Source organism: Mixophyes fleayi, chromosome 10 (genome assembly GCF_038048845.1).
Source record: "Mixophyes fleayi isolate aMixFle1 chromosome 10, aMixFle1.hap1, whole genome shotgun sequence".
In the NCBI taxonomy this organism is placed as follows: domain Eukaryota; kingdom Metazoa; phylum Chordata; class Amphibia; order Anura; family Limnodynastidae; genus Mixophyes; species Mixophyes fleayi.
In genome coordinates this window covers 91,010,822-91,029,302 of record NC_134411.1, presented here as the reverse complement: position 1 = coordinate 91,029,302, position 18,481 = coordinate 91,010,822, and the positions used below count along the sequence as shown (strand labels likewise).

The following is an 18,481-nucleotide window of genomic DNA, read 5'->3' as shown; positions in this document are numbered from 1 at the left end:
CAGAATCAGGAAGCGGTCTCGGAGTCAATCAAACCGGGTCGGTACACGGGTCACAAGAACAGAAGCGAGGTCAGCTAGCCGGGTCGGTACACAGAGGACAACGGAATCCAGAAGAGTAAACAAGCCGGGTCGGTACACTGGGAGTCAACACACATGAAGCAGGAACAAGGAAGGACACAGGAATCAGGAGCCAGGAACTGGTAAGTTGCTCTGACACTCTCCAAGTGTCAGAGCTAGGTTTTTATGCAGAGTCCCATTTGAATTCCCCGCCATGGTGGTGATCATGTGACCGCCCTAGGTAGCGGTCACGTGATCGCTGAACCCGGAAGTGCGGCTTCCGGGTCCGACGGAGCGGCGGGGCAGTGTGAAATGGTAAGTATCGTAACAGTACCCCCTACCTTAAAGGTGGACTCCGAACACCTATACAGGTGTTACGAGCCACGGCTCCCCGACGGGCCGCCGCGGCTCGCTTCCGGCTCTCCCAGGCGCCCCCGGCCGTCTCCATGACGACCGGGGTCTCACTTCCGCCTCTGACGTCCCGGTTGCCTAGGCAACAACCGGGACGCTGTAATCCGGAGGCCGCAGCGCCCGGCCAGCGGGCTGACACCCGGGCATATTTCTGCAGGGAAAGGTAGGGCTATTTAGGCATTTGAGTAGACTCTGTGAGAGTCTTTTTGATTCAGAAATTGTGCTGTCCTGTCTCTGCCAGTATGGTCTCGGTGCAGAGATTTAGCTGTGGGAGGGGTTGTATTACTATTACTCCTATTGGTTCTCCTTGCTATTTAAGGCAGTGAGGACTTAGCCTCATTGCCAGTTATAGCTTCCTGTTTAGCTAGGCTCCTGTTCCTGTTTCCCTGCTCCTGTGCTTATTCTATTATTGGATTTCCCGTGTATGACCCCTGGCTTGTTCTTGGACTTCGTTGTATTGCCTGTGACCCCTGACTTCGGCTCGTTTTCTGTTATCCCTGTCTGCTGCCGGCCCTTGACCTTTGCCTGGATCTCACATCGCTGTGTTCTACTACGCTGCCTCAGGGTTCTCCCCAGTCAGTGCACACTACACGACCCTCCGTTTGTCTGCTGCCAAGTCTGTCCCCACCACTAGGGGCTCCAGTGAACACCAGACATCGGAGCAGATTCCGGGTTCTGTCGTGCTGACTGAAGGAGTTCCTAACAACAGGTTTACAGGGAAATCTTTTATGAAAGAGTTTGAGTAGACGGGGTGCATGAAGGTCGACTGCTCTTACCCAGGAGCGTTCCTCGGAACTGTAACCTTTCCAGTCTACTAGGAATTGTACACCACCTCTGTTTTTACGGAAGTCCAAGATTTGTCTTACTTCATATTCACCCTGATTCTGAATAATAACAGGGGGAGGAGCCCTAGGAGGGGTGGAAAACTTGTTCGTAACCACTGGTTTCAGCAATGATACATGAAAAACATCTGGGATACGTAGAGAACGTGGTAAGCTTAATCTGAACACTACTGGATTAATGATCTCTGAGATGGAAAATGGATCAATGAACCTGGGAGCAAATTTCTTGCTGGGAACCTTTAACCGAATGTTCTGTGTAGATAGCCAAACTTTATCCCCGATAGAGAAATTAGGGCCGGCTCCTCTCTTTTTATCATAGGACTCCTTAGAACGAGAGATGGCTTTTCTGAGACTTGATTTGGTTTGTTCCCAGATATGTGCGAAGTTACGAAATAATACTTCCACTGCTGGGACTTCAGAAGCAGTAATTTGGGAAAAGGTGGGTAATCTAGGATGACAGCCATAGAGAACGAAAAAAGGAGAATTAGAGAGAGCCTCATGGAAATGGTTATTATGGGCAAACTCAGCCCATGGAAGGAGGTCCACCCAATTGTCGATTGGCAGATATGAATATTCTTAAAAATTTCTCCAACTCCTGGTTGGTTCTCTCTGTGAGACCGTTAGACTGGCGGTGATATGCAGAGGAAAAATCAAGCTTGATCCCAGATTTATGACAAAAGGATCTCCAGAATTTGGATATAAACTGAGATCCTCGATCAGAGACAATGTGATGAGGACAACAATGAGGGCAGAATATCTCTTTGATGAAAATATCAGCCAACGAGGAGGAAGATGGAAGACCTTTCAATGGAATGAAGTGAGCAGTTTTCGAAAAGCGGTCTGTGACCACTAGGACCACAGTACATGACTTGGAGGGAGGTAGGTCAGTGATAAAATCCATGGAGATTTGTGACCATGGGTATTCAGGAACTGGTAATGGAAGTAAATGACCATAAGGCCTCCTCCTGGGGGTTTTGTGTTGGGCACATATGGAACATGAAGACACAAACTTCCTTACATCTTCCCATATGGAAGGCCACCAGTAATTGCGAGATAACAGGGCCAAGTCTTGCGAATGCCAGCATGACCCGAGAAGAGGGAACGATGAGCCCATCGTAGAAGTTTGATGCGAAGAGGTGCAGAAATGAAGGTTTTGCCTGGAGGACAGCTTTTCTTGATATGGGTTGCTGCCAATATTCGACTAGGGTCCAGAATAAATTTATTCTCCTCCAAGGGTTCCGAGTCAGCAGGATCAAATGAGCGAGATAGAGCATCTGCCTTGATATTTTTAGATCCAGAACGGAAGGAAATGTTGAAGTCAAATCGGGAGAAAAATAAGGACCATCTTGCTTGTCGAGGATTTAGACAGCGTGCCGTAAGTAGATATAGCAAGTTCTTGTGATCAGTGTAGTTAGTGATGGGGAACTGGGCTCCCTCTAGAAGATGCCTCCATTCAAAACGAGCCAATTTGATGGCCAGGAGCTCCTTATCACTGATACCGTAGTTCTTTTCAGCAGGAAGAAGACGACGGGAAAAGAATCCGCATGGACGTAGTTTACCGGTAGCGTCTCGTTGAGAAAGAACTGCTCCTGTACCTACAGAGGATGCGTCCACCTCTAGAATGAACGGGCGAGAACAGTCAGGTTGCTGGAGGATGGGTGCTGAGGAAAAGAAAGATTTTAAGATAGCAAAGGCTTGGATGGCCTATCCAGACCATATTTTGGCATTCGCAGACTTACGGGTTAAGGCAGTGATGGGAGCCACCAAAGTAGAGTATCCTTTAATGAACTGGCGGTAGTAATTGGAGAATCCCAGGAACCGCTGTGTAGCCTTAAGGCCCGAGGGTTGAGGCCAATCTAGTATGGCTTTTAACTTGGTACGATCCATTTGCAAACCAGTGCCAGAGATGATATAGCCTAAGAAGGGAACTTGCCTTTGTTCAAAGATGCACTTCTCTAATTTACAATATAGATAATTCTTCCTAATGCGGGACAGAACCTACAAGCCATGTTTGCGATGTGATACTAAGTCTTGGGAGAAGATGAGGATATCATCCAAGTAGATGACCACACATTGGTATAATAGGTCTTGAAAGAGTTCATTCATGAAGCCTTGAAAAACAGCCGGGGCATTGCATAACCCAAACGGCATGACCAAGTATTCAAAGTGACCGTCCCGGGTGTTGAAGGCTGTCTTCCACTCATCTCCATCCTTAATGCGCACCAGGTTATAGGCTCCTCTGAGGTCCAATTTAGAAAAGATGGTAGCCCCCTTTATCCGATCAAATAATTCTGAGATTAATGGTAAAGGGTACAGATTTTTTACGGTGATGGCATTAAGGCCTCGATACTCAATACAAGGGCGGAGGCCCCCGTCCTTCTTCTTTACGAAGAAAAAGCCTGCCCCAGCAGGAGAAGAGGATTTCCGGATAAAGCCTTTTCTGAGATTGTCTTGGACATAATCCTCCATGGCCTTAGATTCCGGAACGGAAAGTGGATAAACTCTGCCTCGGGGTACTGGTTTGCCAGGAATAAGATCTATATTACAGTCCCAAATTCTATGTGGAGGGAGTTTCGTGGCCTCTTGTTCACAAAAGACATCAGAAAAGGTTTGGTAGGGTTCAGGAAGCAGTGCCAAGGGTACCCTCCTGTGGCGTTTGGGACCCTCCTTGGGAACTACTTTTGATAGACAATGATTAAAGCAATGTTGTCCCCAGGATAAGATATGACCGGACTGCCAATCCACGTTAGGAGAATGGAGACGGAGCCACGGAAGTCCAAGGATAACAGGATTGGTAGTTTTATGGATGACGAAGAAGGAGATACTCTCCTGATGTAGGGCTCCAATCTGGAGACGAAGAGGAGTGGTGCGTAAAAAGATAGATCCTTCAGGGATTCTTCCCCCATCGATGGCTAAAAGGGAGATAGGTTGTTCTAGGGCTAGCGTGGAGATAGAGAATTGCTTTACCAAGGCAGCCGAAATGAAATTCCCAGCTGCTCCGGAGTCAAAGAGTGCAGATTGAGAAAAGGTATGTTGTCCAGACTGTAAAGAAATGGGAATAGTGACACAATCATTATTATAAGGAACTGAGGGAGAAGAAATAAGGAGGCCTAACGACACAGTTCCTGAACACGTTAGGCCCTGTCGTTTCCTGGACGTTTGGGACAAGAGTTCAGAAGATGCCCGCTCTCTCCACAATATAAACATAACTTGTTTCGGAATCTTCTCTCTCTCTTCGGCCGATAGGCGGGTCCTTCCCAATTGCATCGGTTCCTCGGGTGGAAGAACAGGTGTTTGGAAATTGGGGGCTAGATGGATCATACTGCGTCGGGACTGTTCCTTCTCAGAACTACGCTACTTGAAACGTAAGTCAATCTTAACGCAGAGGGAGATGAGATCGTCTAAAGATGCAGGGAGTTCCTGAGACACCAGTTCGTCTTTAATCCGATCTGAAAGACCCTGCCAGAATGTAGCTACGAGAGCCTCATCGTTCCAGCGGAGTTCCGAAGCCATAGTTCTGAAGTGGACCGCATACTGACCTACAGACTGGTTTCCTTGGCGGAGACGCAATAACCCAGCAGCGGCATTGGAAACCCTTCCGAGCTCGTCAAAAATCTTCCTAAAGGTGGACAAAAAGGTGGATAAACTATACAGGATAGGATCATTCCGCTCCCATAATGGAGATGCCCACGCTAAGGCTTGACCAGAGAGCAGTGATATCACATAGGCCACTTTAGCCTTTTCAGAAGGAAAATTCCCTGGCAACAGTTCAAAGTGGATGGAGCATTGGTTCAGGAATCCTCTGCAAAGTTTAGGGTCTCCATCGAACTTAGGCGGATTAGGCATCCGAAATTGGGAGGAAGAAGCTTCTGCTGCAGGAGGGGGGTCCGGAGCCGCACTCACTGGTGCTGGAGGTCCGGTAGCCACTAAGGTGTTCCGAAACACGTCCAGCCGGGTAGATAAGCTCTGAAGGAATTTTAAAAGTTGCTCTTGGTTCGCCTCCTATTTATCCATTCTACCCACTAAATGCTCCAGTAGATCTTTAGCCGCTGGATCCATGGTCAGAGCAAACTGTAACGGATTTACTGGATTCTCTACTAAGCTTGATTAACGCTGGCTTACCTGAGGTGCGGAGTCTAATGATCTCCCCGGTATTCACCAAGAAAAGCAAAAGGGGAAAGCCCTGAATCCTACTGTAAAATCAAAGGACTGATCCGATCTGAAACTTGTCTACCTATAGATGTTGGTTTAGCCCCCTTGAGGTTTAGAATTGATCGAAATGAACCGTCCTGTTTGGGCACAAAAAACAGGTTTGGATAAAGCCCCCAGTGTTTCTGAAACTCTGGACATGATCCCCAAGATCCAAATATCTTAGTGTAACGGATTTACTGGATTCTCTACTAACCTTGATTAACGCTGGCTTACCTGAGGTGCGGAGTCTAACGATCTCCCCGGTATTCACCAAGAACCGCCGCAAGGCGGGATGGGCTTTGCTGCCAGGAGTCGCAGGTCGCGGTCCTCAGGTTTGCCCCAAGGTGTAGTACAGCGGAGCAGGAGCAAGATGAGAGTAGTCGAACAGGCCGGGTCGGTACACAGGCAGGCAATGCAGACAGAATCAGGAAGCGGTCTCGGAGTCAATCAAACCGGGTCGGTACACGGGTCACAAGAACAGAAGCGAGGTCAGCTAGCCGGGTCGGTACACAGAGGACAACGGAATCCAGAAGAGTGAACAAGCCGGGTCGGTACACTGGGAGTCAACACACACGAAGCAGGAACAAGGAAGGACACAGGAATCAGGAGCCAGGAACTGGTAAGTTGCTCTGACACTCTCCAAGTGTCAGAGCTAGGTTTTTATGCAGAGACTCATTTGAATTCCCCGCCCTGGTGGTGATCATGTGACCGCCCTAGGTAGCGGTCACGTGATCGCTGAACCCGGAAGTGCGGCTTCCGGGTCCGACGGAGCGGCGGGGTAGCGTGGAATGGAAAGTATCGTAACACTTAGGTGGACGCCGCCCACTGATATTTGAATAATTGTAGGCGACTCCCTACCTCCGCAGTCATGAGGAGAGGAAGGTCCCGTCATGCGGATTAGTATTTTTTTTTTATATTCTTTTATTTTAAGATCTTGGGATTTGGACGTCTTCTGGAGCAAGCATCTCTACCCGTTTGCGACTGTCCGAGTTGCAAGGAGCCTACCTCTATTGGCGGGCTGAATTTAATAGCCCGTGTTAACAAGAAAGACTCAAAACACGGAGTTCGTGATTTAGGGACATTCACCGGCAGTAATGTACCTTTACCTCTGGTTGCTTGGCTGATCATACTACCCAACACAATCCTGTGTTAATATATATAAGAGAATAATCCTCATAATAGAAGAATCTCAACAAAAAGTTGATAACTATGTGAAGGAATTAGTAAATATTTTACAGAAATCTATTTGTACAGATATGTGTAAGGCAAAACTGATGTAAGGCACTCATCCCTCCAGAACCATGTCTAGGGCAGGGAACCCGCAGATAGAAAGCAACCTGTCAGACAGACACAGTCTACTGCTGATAGAGATCAGCCTGTCAGTTACACACAGAATACTGCTGATCAGTAGCAGCGATACCCGTAGTACCCACAGATAGAGAGCAGCCTATCAGTCACACACAGTATATACTGCTGAAAGAGAGCAGCCTGTCAGTCACACACAGTATATACTGCTGATAGAGAGCAGCCTGTCAGTCACACACAGTATATACTGCTGATAGAGAGCAGCCTGTCAGTCACACACAGTATATACTGCTAATAGAGAGCAGCCTGTCAGTCACACACAGTATATACTGCTGAAAGAGAGCAGCCTGTCAGTCACACACAGTATATACTGCTGATAGAGAGCAGCCTGTCAGTCACACACAGTATATACTGCTGATAGAGAGCAGCCTGTCAGTCACACACAGTATATACTGCTGATAGAGAGCAGCCTGTCAGTCACACATAGTATATACTGCTAATAGAGAGCAGCCTATCAGTCACACACAGTATATACTGCTGAAAGAGAGCAGCCTGTCAGTCACACACAGTATATACTGCTGATAGAGAGCAGCCTGTCAGTCACACACAGTATATACTGCTGATAGAGAGCAGCCTGTCAGTTACACACAGAATACTGCTGATCAGTAGCAGTGATACCCGTAGTACCCACAGATAGAGAGCAGCCTATCAGTCACACACAGTATATACTGCTGAAAGAGAGCAGCCTGTCAGTCACACACAGTATATACTGCTGATAGAGAGCAGCCTGTCAGTTACACACAGAATACTGCTGATCAGTAGCAGTGATACCCGTAGTACCCACAGATAGAGAGCAGCCTATCAGTCACACACAGTATATACTGCTGATAGAGAGCAGCCTGTCAGTCACACACAGTATATACTGCTGATAGAGAGCAGCCTGTCAGTCACACACAGTATATACTGCTGATAGAGAGCAGCCTGTCAGTCACACACAGTATATACTGCTGATAGAGAGCAGCCTGTCAGTCACACACAGTATATACTGCTGATCAGTGTCTGTGAGGTAAAACTGCTCAGGAGTTTCTTCAACTGTCTACTGTCCCGTTCCATGAATTGGCTTCAAGGAACAGACCTTTGAAGGGGGAGCAGTCCTATAGGAAAATGACATCATCCTCCTCAGATTTTATATGTTATTATTTATTTAAAAAGAAACAAACAGGCCATAAACAATCACAGCACATAGATAACAGATAGTATAATCACTTTTGTTTTGACCCTGGCTATTGCCTCAAAACAGTAATGTCTCATAATAATTGACTGAACACTAATGTATAATACGGTCTGCATAAACTTTAGAGCCTTCTAGAATAAAACTCTAAACTATAGGTAGGTATACATATATATATATATATATATATATATATATATATATATATATATATATTAGACAGTGTTCTCTCTATTACCACAAGGAACCTCATTAACTAGTTATAACCCATAGGGGTACTTAGCTGCTGAGGACAGTGTCACACTGAGCACAAACAGCCTCCTGGGGGTATATTTACTAAACTGCGGGTTTGAAGAAGTGGAGATGTTGCCTATAACAACCAATAAGATTCCAGCTGTCCTTTTGTAGAATGTACTACATAAATGATAACTAGAATCTGATTGGTTGCTATAGGCAACATCTCCACTTTTTCAAACCCGCAGTTTAGTAAATATACCCCCTGGTCTCCTTACCCCACAGATAGTATGACAGAGCATTGTGAACAGTATAAAATTCTGCACAAGAATTCTTGTTCTTATCAAACATTATATTTCTTTTTTTTAAAGAAATACAGATTAAGCAAGTTTCACAGAGAAAGAAAAATACAGTAAAATAATTACTAGTTCTGACTCTGGCTAATATCCTCAAAACAGTAATATAAATATCTATGGTAATAATAATAATGTAAAAGTGGAAAATATTATATAAAATCACCTAAGTGCAGATAGAGTCTAGTTATAACCCCCTATGCCTTTTATAAAACACACACACACATATATATATATATATATATATATATATATATATATATATATATATATATATATATATATATATATAAATAAAACTCTGCTGACTTATATCATAAACAACTTCCCCCACTGGGGTACTTAGTGCAATTGTCAGTGAAGGGAAGTCAGCAGCAGATGGATTCTCCATTATGTCAGTCAGGAGTCCTCTGAGGTAACTGTAGCTTAATTTTCCTGCCTTTGGAGTGTACCAATCAGCAGGGTGGGGGGGGGTCTCCGTTACACTCCTAGCACTGGTGGGTTTTTGTTTTTTTTTATATATATATCCCCTACGGGGTACTGAACTGACACAAGGAGGCATTGTGAGGAGCAGCCAGCAGCAGTAGCACTCTCTGAGGTGCCTCCGAGATCCGAATATCTCCCGCCTCGGAGCGTACCACTGACGGCCGGGGAGAATCTCTCACTCACTCCCCGCTGTCTGATGGTTCAAACGCCCAGAGGAAGCCTCTATCAGCCCAGGCTGCCACACTGCATTGTGCTCCTGTATCAATGCCCACTCGGAATCTTTCCTAGGGCTCTATGAGATCCAAGTCATCGTCCCCCCCGCGCCTCAGCGGGGGACTTGGTATCTCCCAACATGGCTGATCCTCAACCGAGTGCAGCGCTCCCAGCCCGTGGCAGCGCCGGACCCGTTGGGACAGTGCAGTGACAGCCGCATAGCGCTGTCACTGCCCGCAGCCTAAAGATTCTTCTGTTGGTCTTTTTATTTTTATTTTTTTTTAAATAAAGACAGAACATAATTCCATTAGAAACCTAAGAGGAAAAAATATTAATCAACACTTATCCTCACCTAACATTACTAGAATAGAACAAGAAAAATAATAAAACCTAAACTAAACAGCAAGTACTGCCGAGCAGTACTAACCACAGCCCAACTCCTTGGGCAACAAAACTGGGGTCTGTGGGGTTGCGGAGGGGAGGAGTCAGCAGAAAACTTAGTTGCAAACTATTTAAGTGCCAACGGGGCCAATCGGGACCAAGTGGTGGGGGCCAACTGGGACCAGCCAATCAGTATGAAGGGGGCAAGACTATGCTAAATCACCCCTCCCCCTAAAAATAAAGTCTAGGTCCACTCCTGAGCTATATTGGTTGCTAAATACAATATGAGGAGACATATGTTGCGCCAAATCTAATATGAAAAGCCATAGCTGGTCCCAGAACAATCTGCTGAGCCGGATCTGGTGCCATGTTTTGTCTCAATTCTTATATACATAACCATATTAGTACAAAGACTGATATGCAAAGCCACATCTACTAATGAGCTTATTACACAGAGCAATATATCTGTACCGAGTCTTTTATTCAGATCCATATTTAGTACCAAGTCTAATATGCAGAGCTATATTTGGTACCAAATCTAAAAAATATATATGTCACTCCATATTAAACCAAAGTCTAATATGGAGAGACATATATGCTGCTAAGCATAATATGCTAAGCCAAATCCAGTGTAAAGTCTAATATGCTGAGCCATATATTGTGCACAGTCATATCTGATGCCAAGTCCAACACAGAGAGCTGGTGCCAAGTATAGTATGGAGTATAGTATGTAGAGCCATATCTGGTGCCAAATCTAATATGCACAGGGGAGGGCAGGAAACATGTTTGATGGTAAGAACATCTTTAACATAAATTATTTAATATGTCTCCAGTTATTGTAATTGAAAAGTAAATGTAAAAAAGAAGGACGAGACAGTTTGTCTCACGAGCCACTCGGCTTCTTGTGGTGTTGACTTTAAACCCGTTGACAACAGCAGATGATGCCGCTCCACCCGCATGCCCACACCTGGTGCCACCTTAAACAATATTTACTTACCAAGTACTCTTAGATACACTCTGCTAAGCCTTTGGTGGGAGATTCAATTAGCCACGATGTTCCTGAGAACATTTTTACTGTTAATACAGTAAATTCTCAGCTAATTTTTCCTTACGGCCCATAGAGGTTTCTGGTAAAAATCCCACAATGTTCTAATGAACATCGCAGCTAACTGAATTCCCTCCTTGGACTCTATTACATACATTAGCATTTAAAAAAATCACTAAAGATGATTAAAAATGTGAAACCACATTTCTTACGTGACAGCTCCAAAGGGACATCTTGCTTTAATAATTCTATTATGTGTGGAGAGGTTCCTCTCCCCTGCAAACAGTAGCATTGCATAGTACTATATTGCTTTGGTGTGTACAAGGCCTGACTAACTTTTATATCTCCAGATGATTTTATGAAACTACAATCCCCAGCCTACCTTGCCAGCTACTGACTGGCTACCTACTGGCAAAGCATGCTGGGGCTTGTAGTTTCATAAAGCACCTGGAGAGACACAGGTTGGCCAGGCCTAGTGTGTATAGTGCCCCCCTTGGACACAGGCAGTACTACAACCACAACAAAAGCTGCCTGCAGGGGAGACTGTCTTTTCCCTGTATCCATAGTAACGCCTCAGTCCCTATCCGGCTCTCAGTGATGACGGCGGGCAGGCGTAGTCACGTGGTGCGCGGTTGCTAAGGATGACGTTGGGGTATACGCAATCTTTAGACGTCGGTTGCTAAGGGTTTCGTCACGGTGACGCGACGGCTGCTGTGCCCGGGCAAGGCCGCGAGGAGGCGCCGGGGCCGGAGAGAGATTTGTGTCAGTGGACGACAGAGGCCAGGAGAAGGGAAGGGGAGAGCGGGATGTAGCGCACACTGTCTCCCGGCGGAAGAGCTGCAGCATCATGAGAAGATGTGCCGGTGTGTATGAGTCCTCTGCCCTCATAGGTTACCTATGTGCTGTGTGGGGATGGGTCATGGACCGGCTGCAGGTCGTGGGGTGCCTAGGCCGGGCGTGGGACCCGTGACTCTCCTGCTGGTGTGGGACTACAAGTCCCAGCCTGCCCCGGGGCCTGTGAGAGCTGTAGAGCCTGAGGTTTGGCTTCCTGTGCTCTGGGATCAGCAAGGCCTGAGCAGGATTATTATGAGGTCTTATACAAGGTCTCGCTGTAGATGGTTGTGTCTCATGTGATGCTTCTGGATGATGGTATCTGTCTGGAATCGGATATTTGGAATTATTGGGTTATTGTATATTTGCCTGTGGGGGATCTGAAGGTTCACTAGTTAAGGGAATGCACAAGGAGGCATTTAAATGAAGGGTCTGTGTGCAAGGGCACTATCAGATGTCTTTGCATATCAATGGAGGAGAAGGTAATGACCCTTGTGTGATGGTCTGTAAATAAGAGGTTGTGGTGGATCCAAGTCAGCTTTTCTGGGTAACAGGGTAAAAATATCTTCTTCAAAAAGGAGGGAGATGCCTATCTGTAGAAAGAAGGTTACAGCCCATCTAAGGAGGCAGTTACTGGGGACCACCTGTCTTTAGGGTGGAGGTTTCAGGGGAAGCCCTGGTAGCCCCTCCGCGGGGAGGAGGTCTCAGGGGAATCCTTGGTAGTTCCGCTGTGGTCGGAGGTTTCAGGGGAAGCCATGTTGGCCCCGCTGTGGGTCGGGAGGAGGTTTCAGGGGAAGTCCTGTGTGCCCCGCTGAGGGGAGGGAGGAGGTTTCAGGGGAAGCCCTGTTGGCCCCGCTGTGGGGAGGGAGGAGGTTCCAGGGGAAGCCTTGTTGGCCCCGCTGTGGGGAGGGAGGAGGTTTCAGGGGATGCCCTGTTGGCCCCGCTGTGGGGAGGGAGGAGGTTTCAGGGGAAGCCCTGTTGGCCCCGCTGTGGGGAGGGAGGAGGTTTCAGGGGAATCCCTGTTGGCCCCGCTGAGGGTCGGGAGGAGGTTTCAGGGGATGCCCTGTTGGCCCCGCTGTGGGGAGGGAGGAGGTTTCAGGGGAAGCCCTGTTGGCCCCGCTGTGGGGAGGGAGGAGGTTTCAGGGGACGCCCTGTTGGCCCCGCTGTGGGGAGGGAGGAGGTTTCAGGGGATGCCCTGTTGGCCTCGCTGTGGGGAGGGAGGAGGTTTCAGGGGACGCCCTGTTGGCCCCGCTGTGGGTCGGGAGGAGGTTTCAGGGGAAGCCCTGTTGGCCCCGCAGAGGGGAGGAGGTTGTAGGGAAGCACTGCTGGCCATGCTGAGGGGGCTCTATTTAAGGATATTTCAGGGGAATTCTCTGGAGATCTCTGCCTTTCAATCTGTGAATGGATTCTGTCTACATGTACTATAGTGCAAGGAAACCCAGCCTGTTTCTCTGATGGTAGTGGGGGAACCCTGTCTGTATTAGATTGTGCAGTTTGAGATATAGATAAAATATAAATAGTGTTTTCTTGTTAGGAAGTGGATTCTCTTGCTATGCCCCTATGCAGGTGGACTGGTTCTTTATGTCAAAAATTCTGCTAGTAGATGAGTTGTTTTTTTATGTTTAAATGGCAGAAAGTTTTTGTATTTGGTTGTTTTGAGTTTGGTCCTGTATGTGCCACGTGCACACTTTATATGTGTAGGATATGTTTCTCTATATATAGATTTACTGGTTCTGTGTATGAATAGGGCTATCACTGTAAGTGTTCCGTCTGTATCTTGTGCTGCTCTATTTGCATAGCTCTCTAAATATTTAATACTGTATTTAAATATTTTTTTCTGACGGGCATCTAGGATAAATGTTGGAGTCTATGTCAGCATCTCAATCGAGCGTATAGGAAATTATTACAACACACTGCTCTGCATATGTTGGTATTTCTTTGATGCAAAGGTCTGTATTTAAGATTTTGACTATATACAGATCAGTAAATATTTACTACCTCATCATTATCAAAATCTATAATGATCGTTCCCACATAGTCACTTTGGCCCTATATTAATTACTCTTTACGTCAGAGGTCAACCACTGGAAATTAACTGTTCTTGTGAACAGCCTACATAGGTTTTAATTATATTTGGTCCTGACATAACGAATACCACAAAGGATAAGTTTTCCCAGAAATGTCTGTTCGTATTTGTCACAGACATTGACCTTGCTGTGCTTTCATTTAGTTTACTGTCTATAGCTTTCTTTGCAATACATGACATTAGTCACTTCATTTATGCTGCAATACTGGCATTCATCCCAAATTAATTTACATAATATTTAGACATTTAACCTTTTCAACTATGTTAAAAGGAAGTGATTAATGTGGTTTTACTACAGATATCTTGTAATTGTTACTTTGTCACTTCTCAGTGGTTGAGGTGACGTGAAGAACTGTCTTCTGGTTATAACACTGTGTATATATAACCAATTTTCTTCTGATCATTGTTACACTGTCCCTAACCAGTTCCAGTCATTTCGCATCAACCTTTGTATCACCCCTACATTATGGTTGCAACACTCTCTGTAGCCAGTTCCTGTCGTGTCTCCCAATTGCTATTTCATTGTCTCTAGTTTTCTGCATTCTTTTGCAGGTTACCCCATTGTCTCCCACTAATTTGGATTCTTTGTCCTACAGTTCTTAGACCTAGAAGATGCCCACGGGATACATGTGGTGTCATCGCCAACCGTTACTGCAGGATACCCATGAAGCTAAACGAAAGCCATAGAGGCCCCATTAAGAGCAGGAAGCAACATGAAGCCTGCACACGAACGGAGCCAGGAATGTCTTCCACCAAAGAAACGCGATCTGGCCCAGAGCACTATAAACATAGACGTGCAACCCAAGGTGGATAACTCCTCTGCTAATGACAGCTCAACTAACGAGACCTCAAACTGGCCCAGAGGAGTCCTGGTGGCAGCCGGACAAGGACAAGGGGTTAGGTATGAAGTGACCGGTGAAGGGACTGAGGCTGTCACTGTGGATCAGTATGGAAATCTATACAAACTTGCTGTGCCATCTGCCACTTTCTCCCCTCCAGGCCTTCACTCTGTGGTGAACATGGGTTCTATTCCTCCGTCTTTTAATGTAGCATCCTCATTGATCCAGCACCCAGGCATTACGTATCCACCTATTCATTATACCCCCATCTCTCACACATCTGTTCAGTTTCTTGGGTCTCCTTATGCAGTTCCATACGCTGTTCCTCCAGGCTTCCTTCAACGTGCTGTAATCTCCCCACCTGTTACCTTGGCTGCTTCTCACGTTCCCCACTATGTGCCATATAACTCCATCTTGCCTGAGGGCGTGACCCCTCCTCCGCAGGCTCCCTCTCCTCACTCGTTCAGTAAAGTTACCACCGCGCAGTCTCCCTCTGTGCTAATGGGCGTTGTACCCGTTGATGTTACAAAGGGAAGAGTTCCTGTGTTTTATCAGCATTCTTCCCAAATGTCGGCAAGTTATCCTGTGCATGAAATGCTTTTGACCTGTCCTCCCAATCCAGTCCATAGCTCAGCCACCCACAACGACAAAGACGTTTTGATAACTTCTACCAATGGCGCCCAGAGAGGGTCAGACTGTACCTCCGGGCGACGAGGGAGCCAGGCTGCCGACCAGTACATCCATAATTTAGCTGAAGATACAGCGAGAGGTCAAAGTGACAATCTGTTGGACTGTAATACTTACTCAGGACATGCAACTCAAAGGACAGAGGTTACTCTGATGACCCACAGGAGCACTCCTGATACAGATTTAGAAGTTCAGAGAGTGGTTTGTGGGATGGTTTCCCAGGAGTACAATACACCTTCTGTTCAGAGAGTTCAGAGAAAAGACAGGATGAGTCCATTAAATCTTTCTAACGATCTTAAAAATGACTCCAAGCGGGGAAATCGAAATTTCACAAGTCCATCAAGAGGAGAGCTTCGAGGTGTGTACAATGTACAGCACACACTCAAATATACAGAGAAAAATGCACTTATGTCAAATGGGGAGACCACCCAAGAAACTATGTGTCCTGCAGACAGCTTACCTTCAGCTGCTCTCCTGCATGCCTCTAGAACGCAAGGGACAAAGTCTCCAGAAGTCCAGTGCCGAGATGCTCATTCAGACAGAGATTCTCCACCAACAGGTCCAGCTCAGCCTCCACATTCTACCGCTTTACCCTCGCACTTCATGAAAGGGGCCATCATCCAGCTTGCCACTGGAGAACTGAAGAGGGTAGAAGACCTACAGACCCAGGATTTTGTGCGCAGCGCAGAGATCAGCGGTGGCCTTAAAATAGATTCCAGCACAGTGGTGGACATCCAGGAGAGCCAGTGGCCGGGATTTGTGACTATTCATTTCGTAGTAGGAGAGCAGCAGAGTAAAGTGTGTCTCGATGTTCCTCCTGAACACCCGTTCTTTGTGTATGGACAAGGCTGGTCGTCGTGCAGCCCGTCACAGACTGCTCACCTCTTTGCACTTCCCTGCCATCGGCTCCAAGTGGGAGATGTTTGTATATCAATAAGCTTGCAGAGCATCACTAAGAACGGTGCGTCACCAGCAAACAGCACTTCCACCCATCAGGCTCTGCCCCACCCTATTGAAAAAGCAGTGTTACAATCTAGGGAGTGCCCTCTGTTGTCGGAAAGAGATAGCGGTAAGCAGAATGACGGCATGGCTCCGAGTCCTCATGTCCAGGCCGCGTGCTCTCTTCCTGCGGCTCAGCCAAGCTGGTCCAATCCAGGAGTCCAAAGATTTAGCGGACAGAGTACAGAAAGCCGGCCCTCGCCTTCACGACACTCTTTCATTCCGCAGGAGGTGAAGCTGTCCATCGAGGGTCGCTCGAATGCAGGGAAGTAATTAAAGAAAAATACCCCCCTCTGCAAGCGGAATAGATTTGCACAGTTAGAGTAACAGGGATAATAATCATTGAAGTTATGGATGGGTCCCTGCGGCTGGAGAGATAATGTGAGAGGATAATGTCTCTATTGCCCAGACACTGCCTGTTATTCAGTAAGAAAATTAAAAGCTTTTATTTTCTTGGTAATCAGTTAAACCATTGTACTTTTATACCTATATTTTGCACCCCCCCCCCCCCTCCCCTTCCTGCATTATAGCTGGTGTGGAAGTGTAGGGGAAAGTAAAAAAAAATCTTTTACATGTTTCAGAAGATGATTTTGGTATGTGTCTTCCTGGCTTTCTAGACTTCCAGATATGATCGCTAGCTCCCAAATATCACCCGCCACACTCACTAGATTACCGATTTTCAGTTGTACAGGCACAAATACCTTTCCCTAGTTTTGAGGTTTCTTACAAGGCGCGTCGCTTTACCGGCCCACGCGGGTCACCCGGGAGAAGCCGGTAGACTAGTTGACATTCCTGGGACAGTACCTCATCTTGATCCAGCAGGGTTCCCGATCGCCCAAACACACCCAAAGTGCAATAAAAGAAAAGTATATGTCCAGTTGTAGCATGGACCCTGGCTCTCCTCACCTTATAATATAAAATCGCAGATCTGGAATACACTTGGCGTTTAGTAGTATGATATTTTTTTATTGACAACCTTCCACACTGTTAAACCTGCTTTAGAAGACACCTGTATCCATTCTGAACATCACTGGACACTACAATTACCCCCCTCCTAATTTCCTTCTAAAAAGACCACGAGTCACTGGATAAATTAACAAAAACATTTGTGCGCTAAATCAGAAAGGCAAATATTACGGAAAAAGCAATTTCATATCTCTGGCGTAACGCGCCGGGGGTGGGGCTTATCGCTTAGTCATTAAGAGGCCTTGATGGGTAAACGAGAACAGAAATATGGAACCGTAAAGAGAGAGGAAGTGATTCTACAGCCTCAGTGTTATACACAGGTACAGTTTCAGAGAGACCCTTTGTGAAGTCACATGGTCTGTGACGGGAATGGATCGCTCCATTTCCTCAAGAAAGGGGGTGCGTAGGTCATTGCTTTCAGTACCCAGAAACCACGTTTCATATAATTAACCAATAACCTATTATGCATCCTACCAAGCCTTAGGATTAGGCAGGTGCTTCTATCCTGTTATGCTACCTGATCTTTAACAGAGCATTAATCTATATTTTGTTGTGCTTTTTTTGTAACTGTTTTAAATAAATCAATTTGTACTGTATATTTGTATTCAAGCTGAGCTTTTTAGTTTTATTTTATTTTTTTTATTTTATTTTTTTTTCCTCCCTCTTGAAAATCTCTGTACTTGAGTTATACAAAGACTGTATTTTCGTGCTAAATCACATTTTACATATGTAAGCATTATATGTACCAAAATGCCTATATAAACACATAGCTCTTTTATTCTGGGTGTGTGTTTACTTTCTCTGGCCCTGATTAAATCTATATGCAAAGCACTGTTTAAAGGGAAAATCTATATATCCAGTTTTTCTATAATAACAAAAAGCATGTTTTATTCTTTAAGTAACTGGACTCTGTGCATTTGGATATATCGTATTTGATGTACAGTGGCCATAACATAACCACCCCTTTGGTAATTTATGTTCATGGAATCAAGATGGATCAACCCAAAATACTCTGTAATTTTAAATAAAAAGAAGAAAAAATTCTAAACTATTTTTTTTTTTACAAAAATAAAAGTAGTCTATATTTGTCGATACACAAATAAACCTTGGTACAATGGGTTGCCTTTAGAGGTCATGTAATTGATTGTAACAAAAAGTATTTCAAAATCGGTGCACCTGTCCCAAAGTTGCTATGGGCACTTTCAGTGTGCTTCATCATGAAGATCAAATAACGTTCTAAGCAAATCAGAGAAAAGGTTATTGAAAAGCACCAATCAAGAGAAGGGTATATGATTTCTTAGTGGGAGAGTTCAGTGAGAGGTCC

At 45.8% G+C, this 18,481-nt stretch overlaps 2 protein-coding genes across 3 annotated transcripts in view; one reads left to right on the top strand and one right to left on the bottom strand.

Moving 5' to 3' along the window:
• LOC142103391 (IST1 homolog) overlaps nucleotides 1-11,075 on the bottom strand; it is an 80,483-nt gene extending 69,408 nt beyond the window's left edge. Inside the window, exon 1 of the mRNA XM_075187455.1 lies at nucleotides 10,962-11,075. Within this exon, the coding sequence (XP_075043556.1) occupies nucleotides 10,962-10,982 (21 nt within the window). The 5' untranslated portion in view covers nucleotides 10,983-11,075. The remainder of the gene's footprint in view (nucleotides 1-10,961) is intronic.
• Nucleotides 11,076-11,422: 347 nt separating this feature from the next.
• Nucleotides 11,423-18,055, top strand: ATXN1L (ataxin 1 like). 2 transcript variants are annotated; one of them, XM_075189133.1, is made up of 2 exons: nucleotides 11,423-11,612; nucleotides 14,263-18,055. In XM_075189133.1, the coding sequence occupies exon 2, from the start codon at nucleotides 14,380-14,382 to the stop codon at nucleotides 16,462-16,464; it is 2,085 nt and encodes a 694-aa protein (XP_075045234.1). In that variant the 5' UTR covers nucleotides 11,423-11,612; nucleotides 14,263-14,379; the 3' UTR covers nucleotides 16,465-18,055. The 2 variants fall into 2 exon arrangements, with proteins under 2 accessions (XP_075045234.1, XP_075045235.1); XM_075189134.1 differs by having other exon boundaries at nucleotides 14,219-18,055.
• Nucleotides 18,056-18,481: the final 426 nt, after the last annotated feature.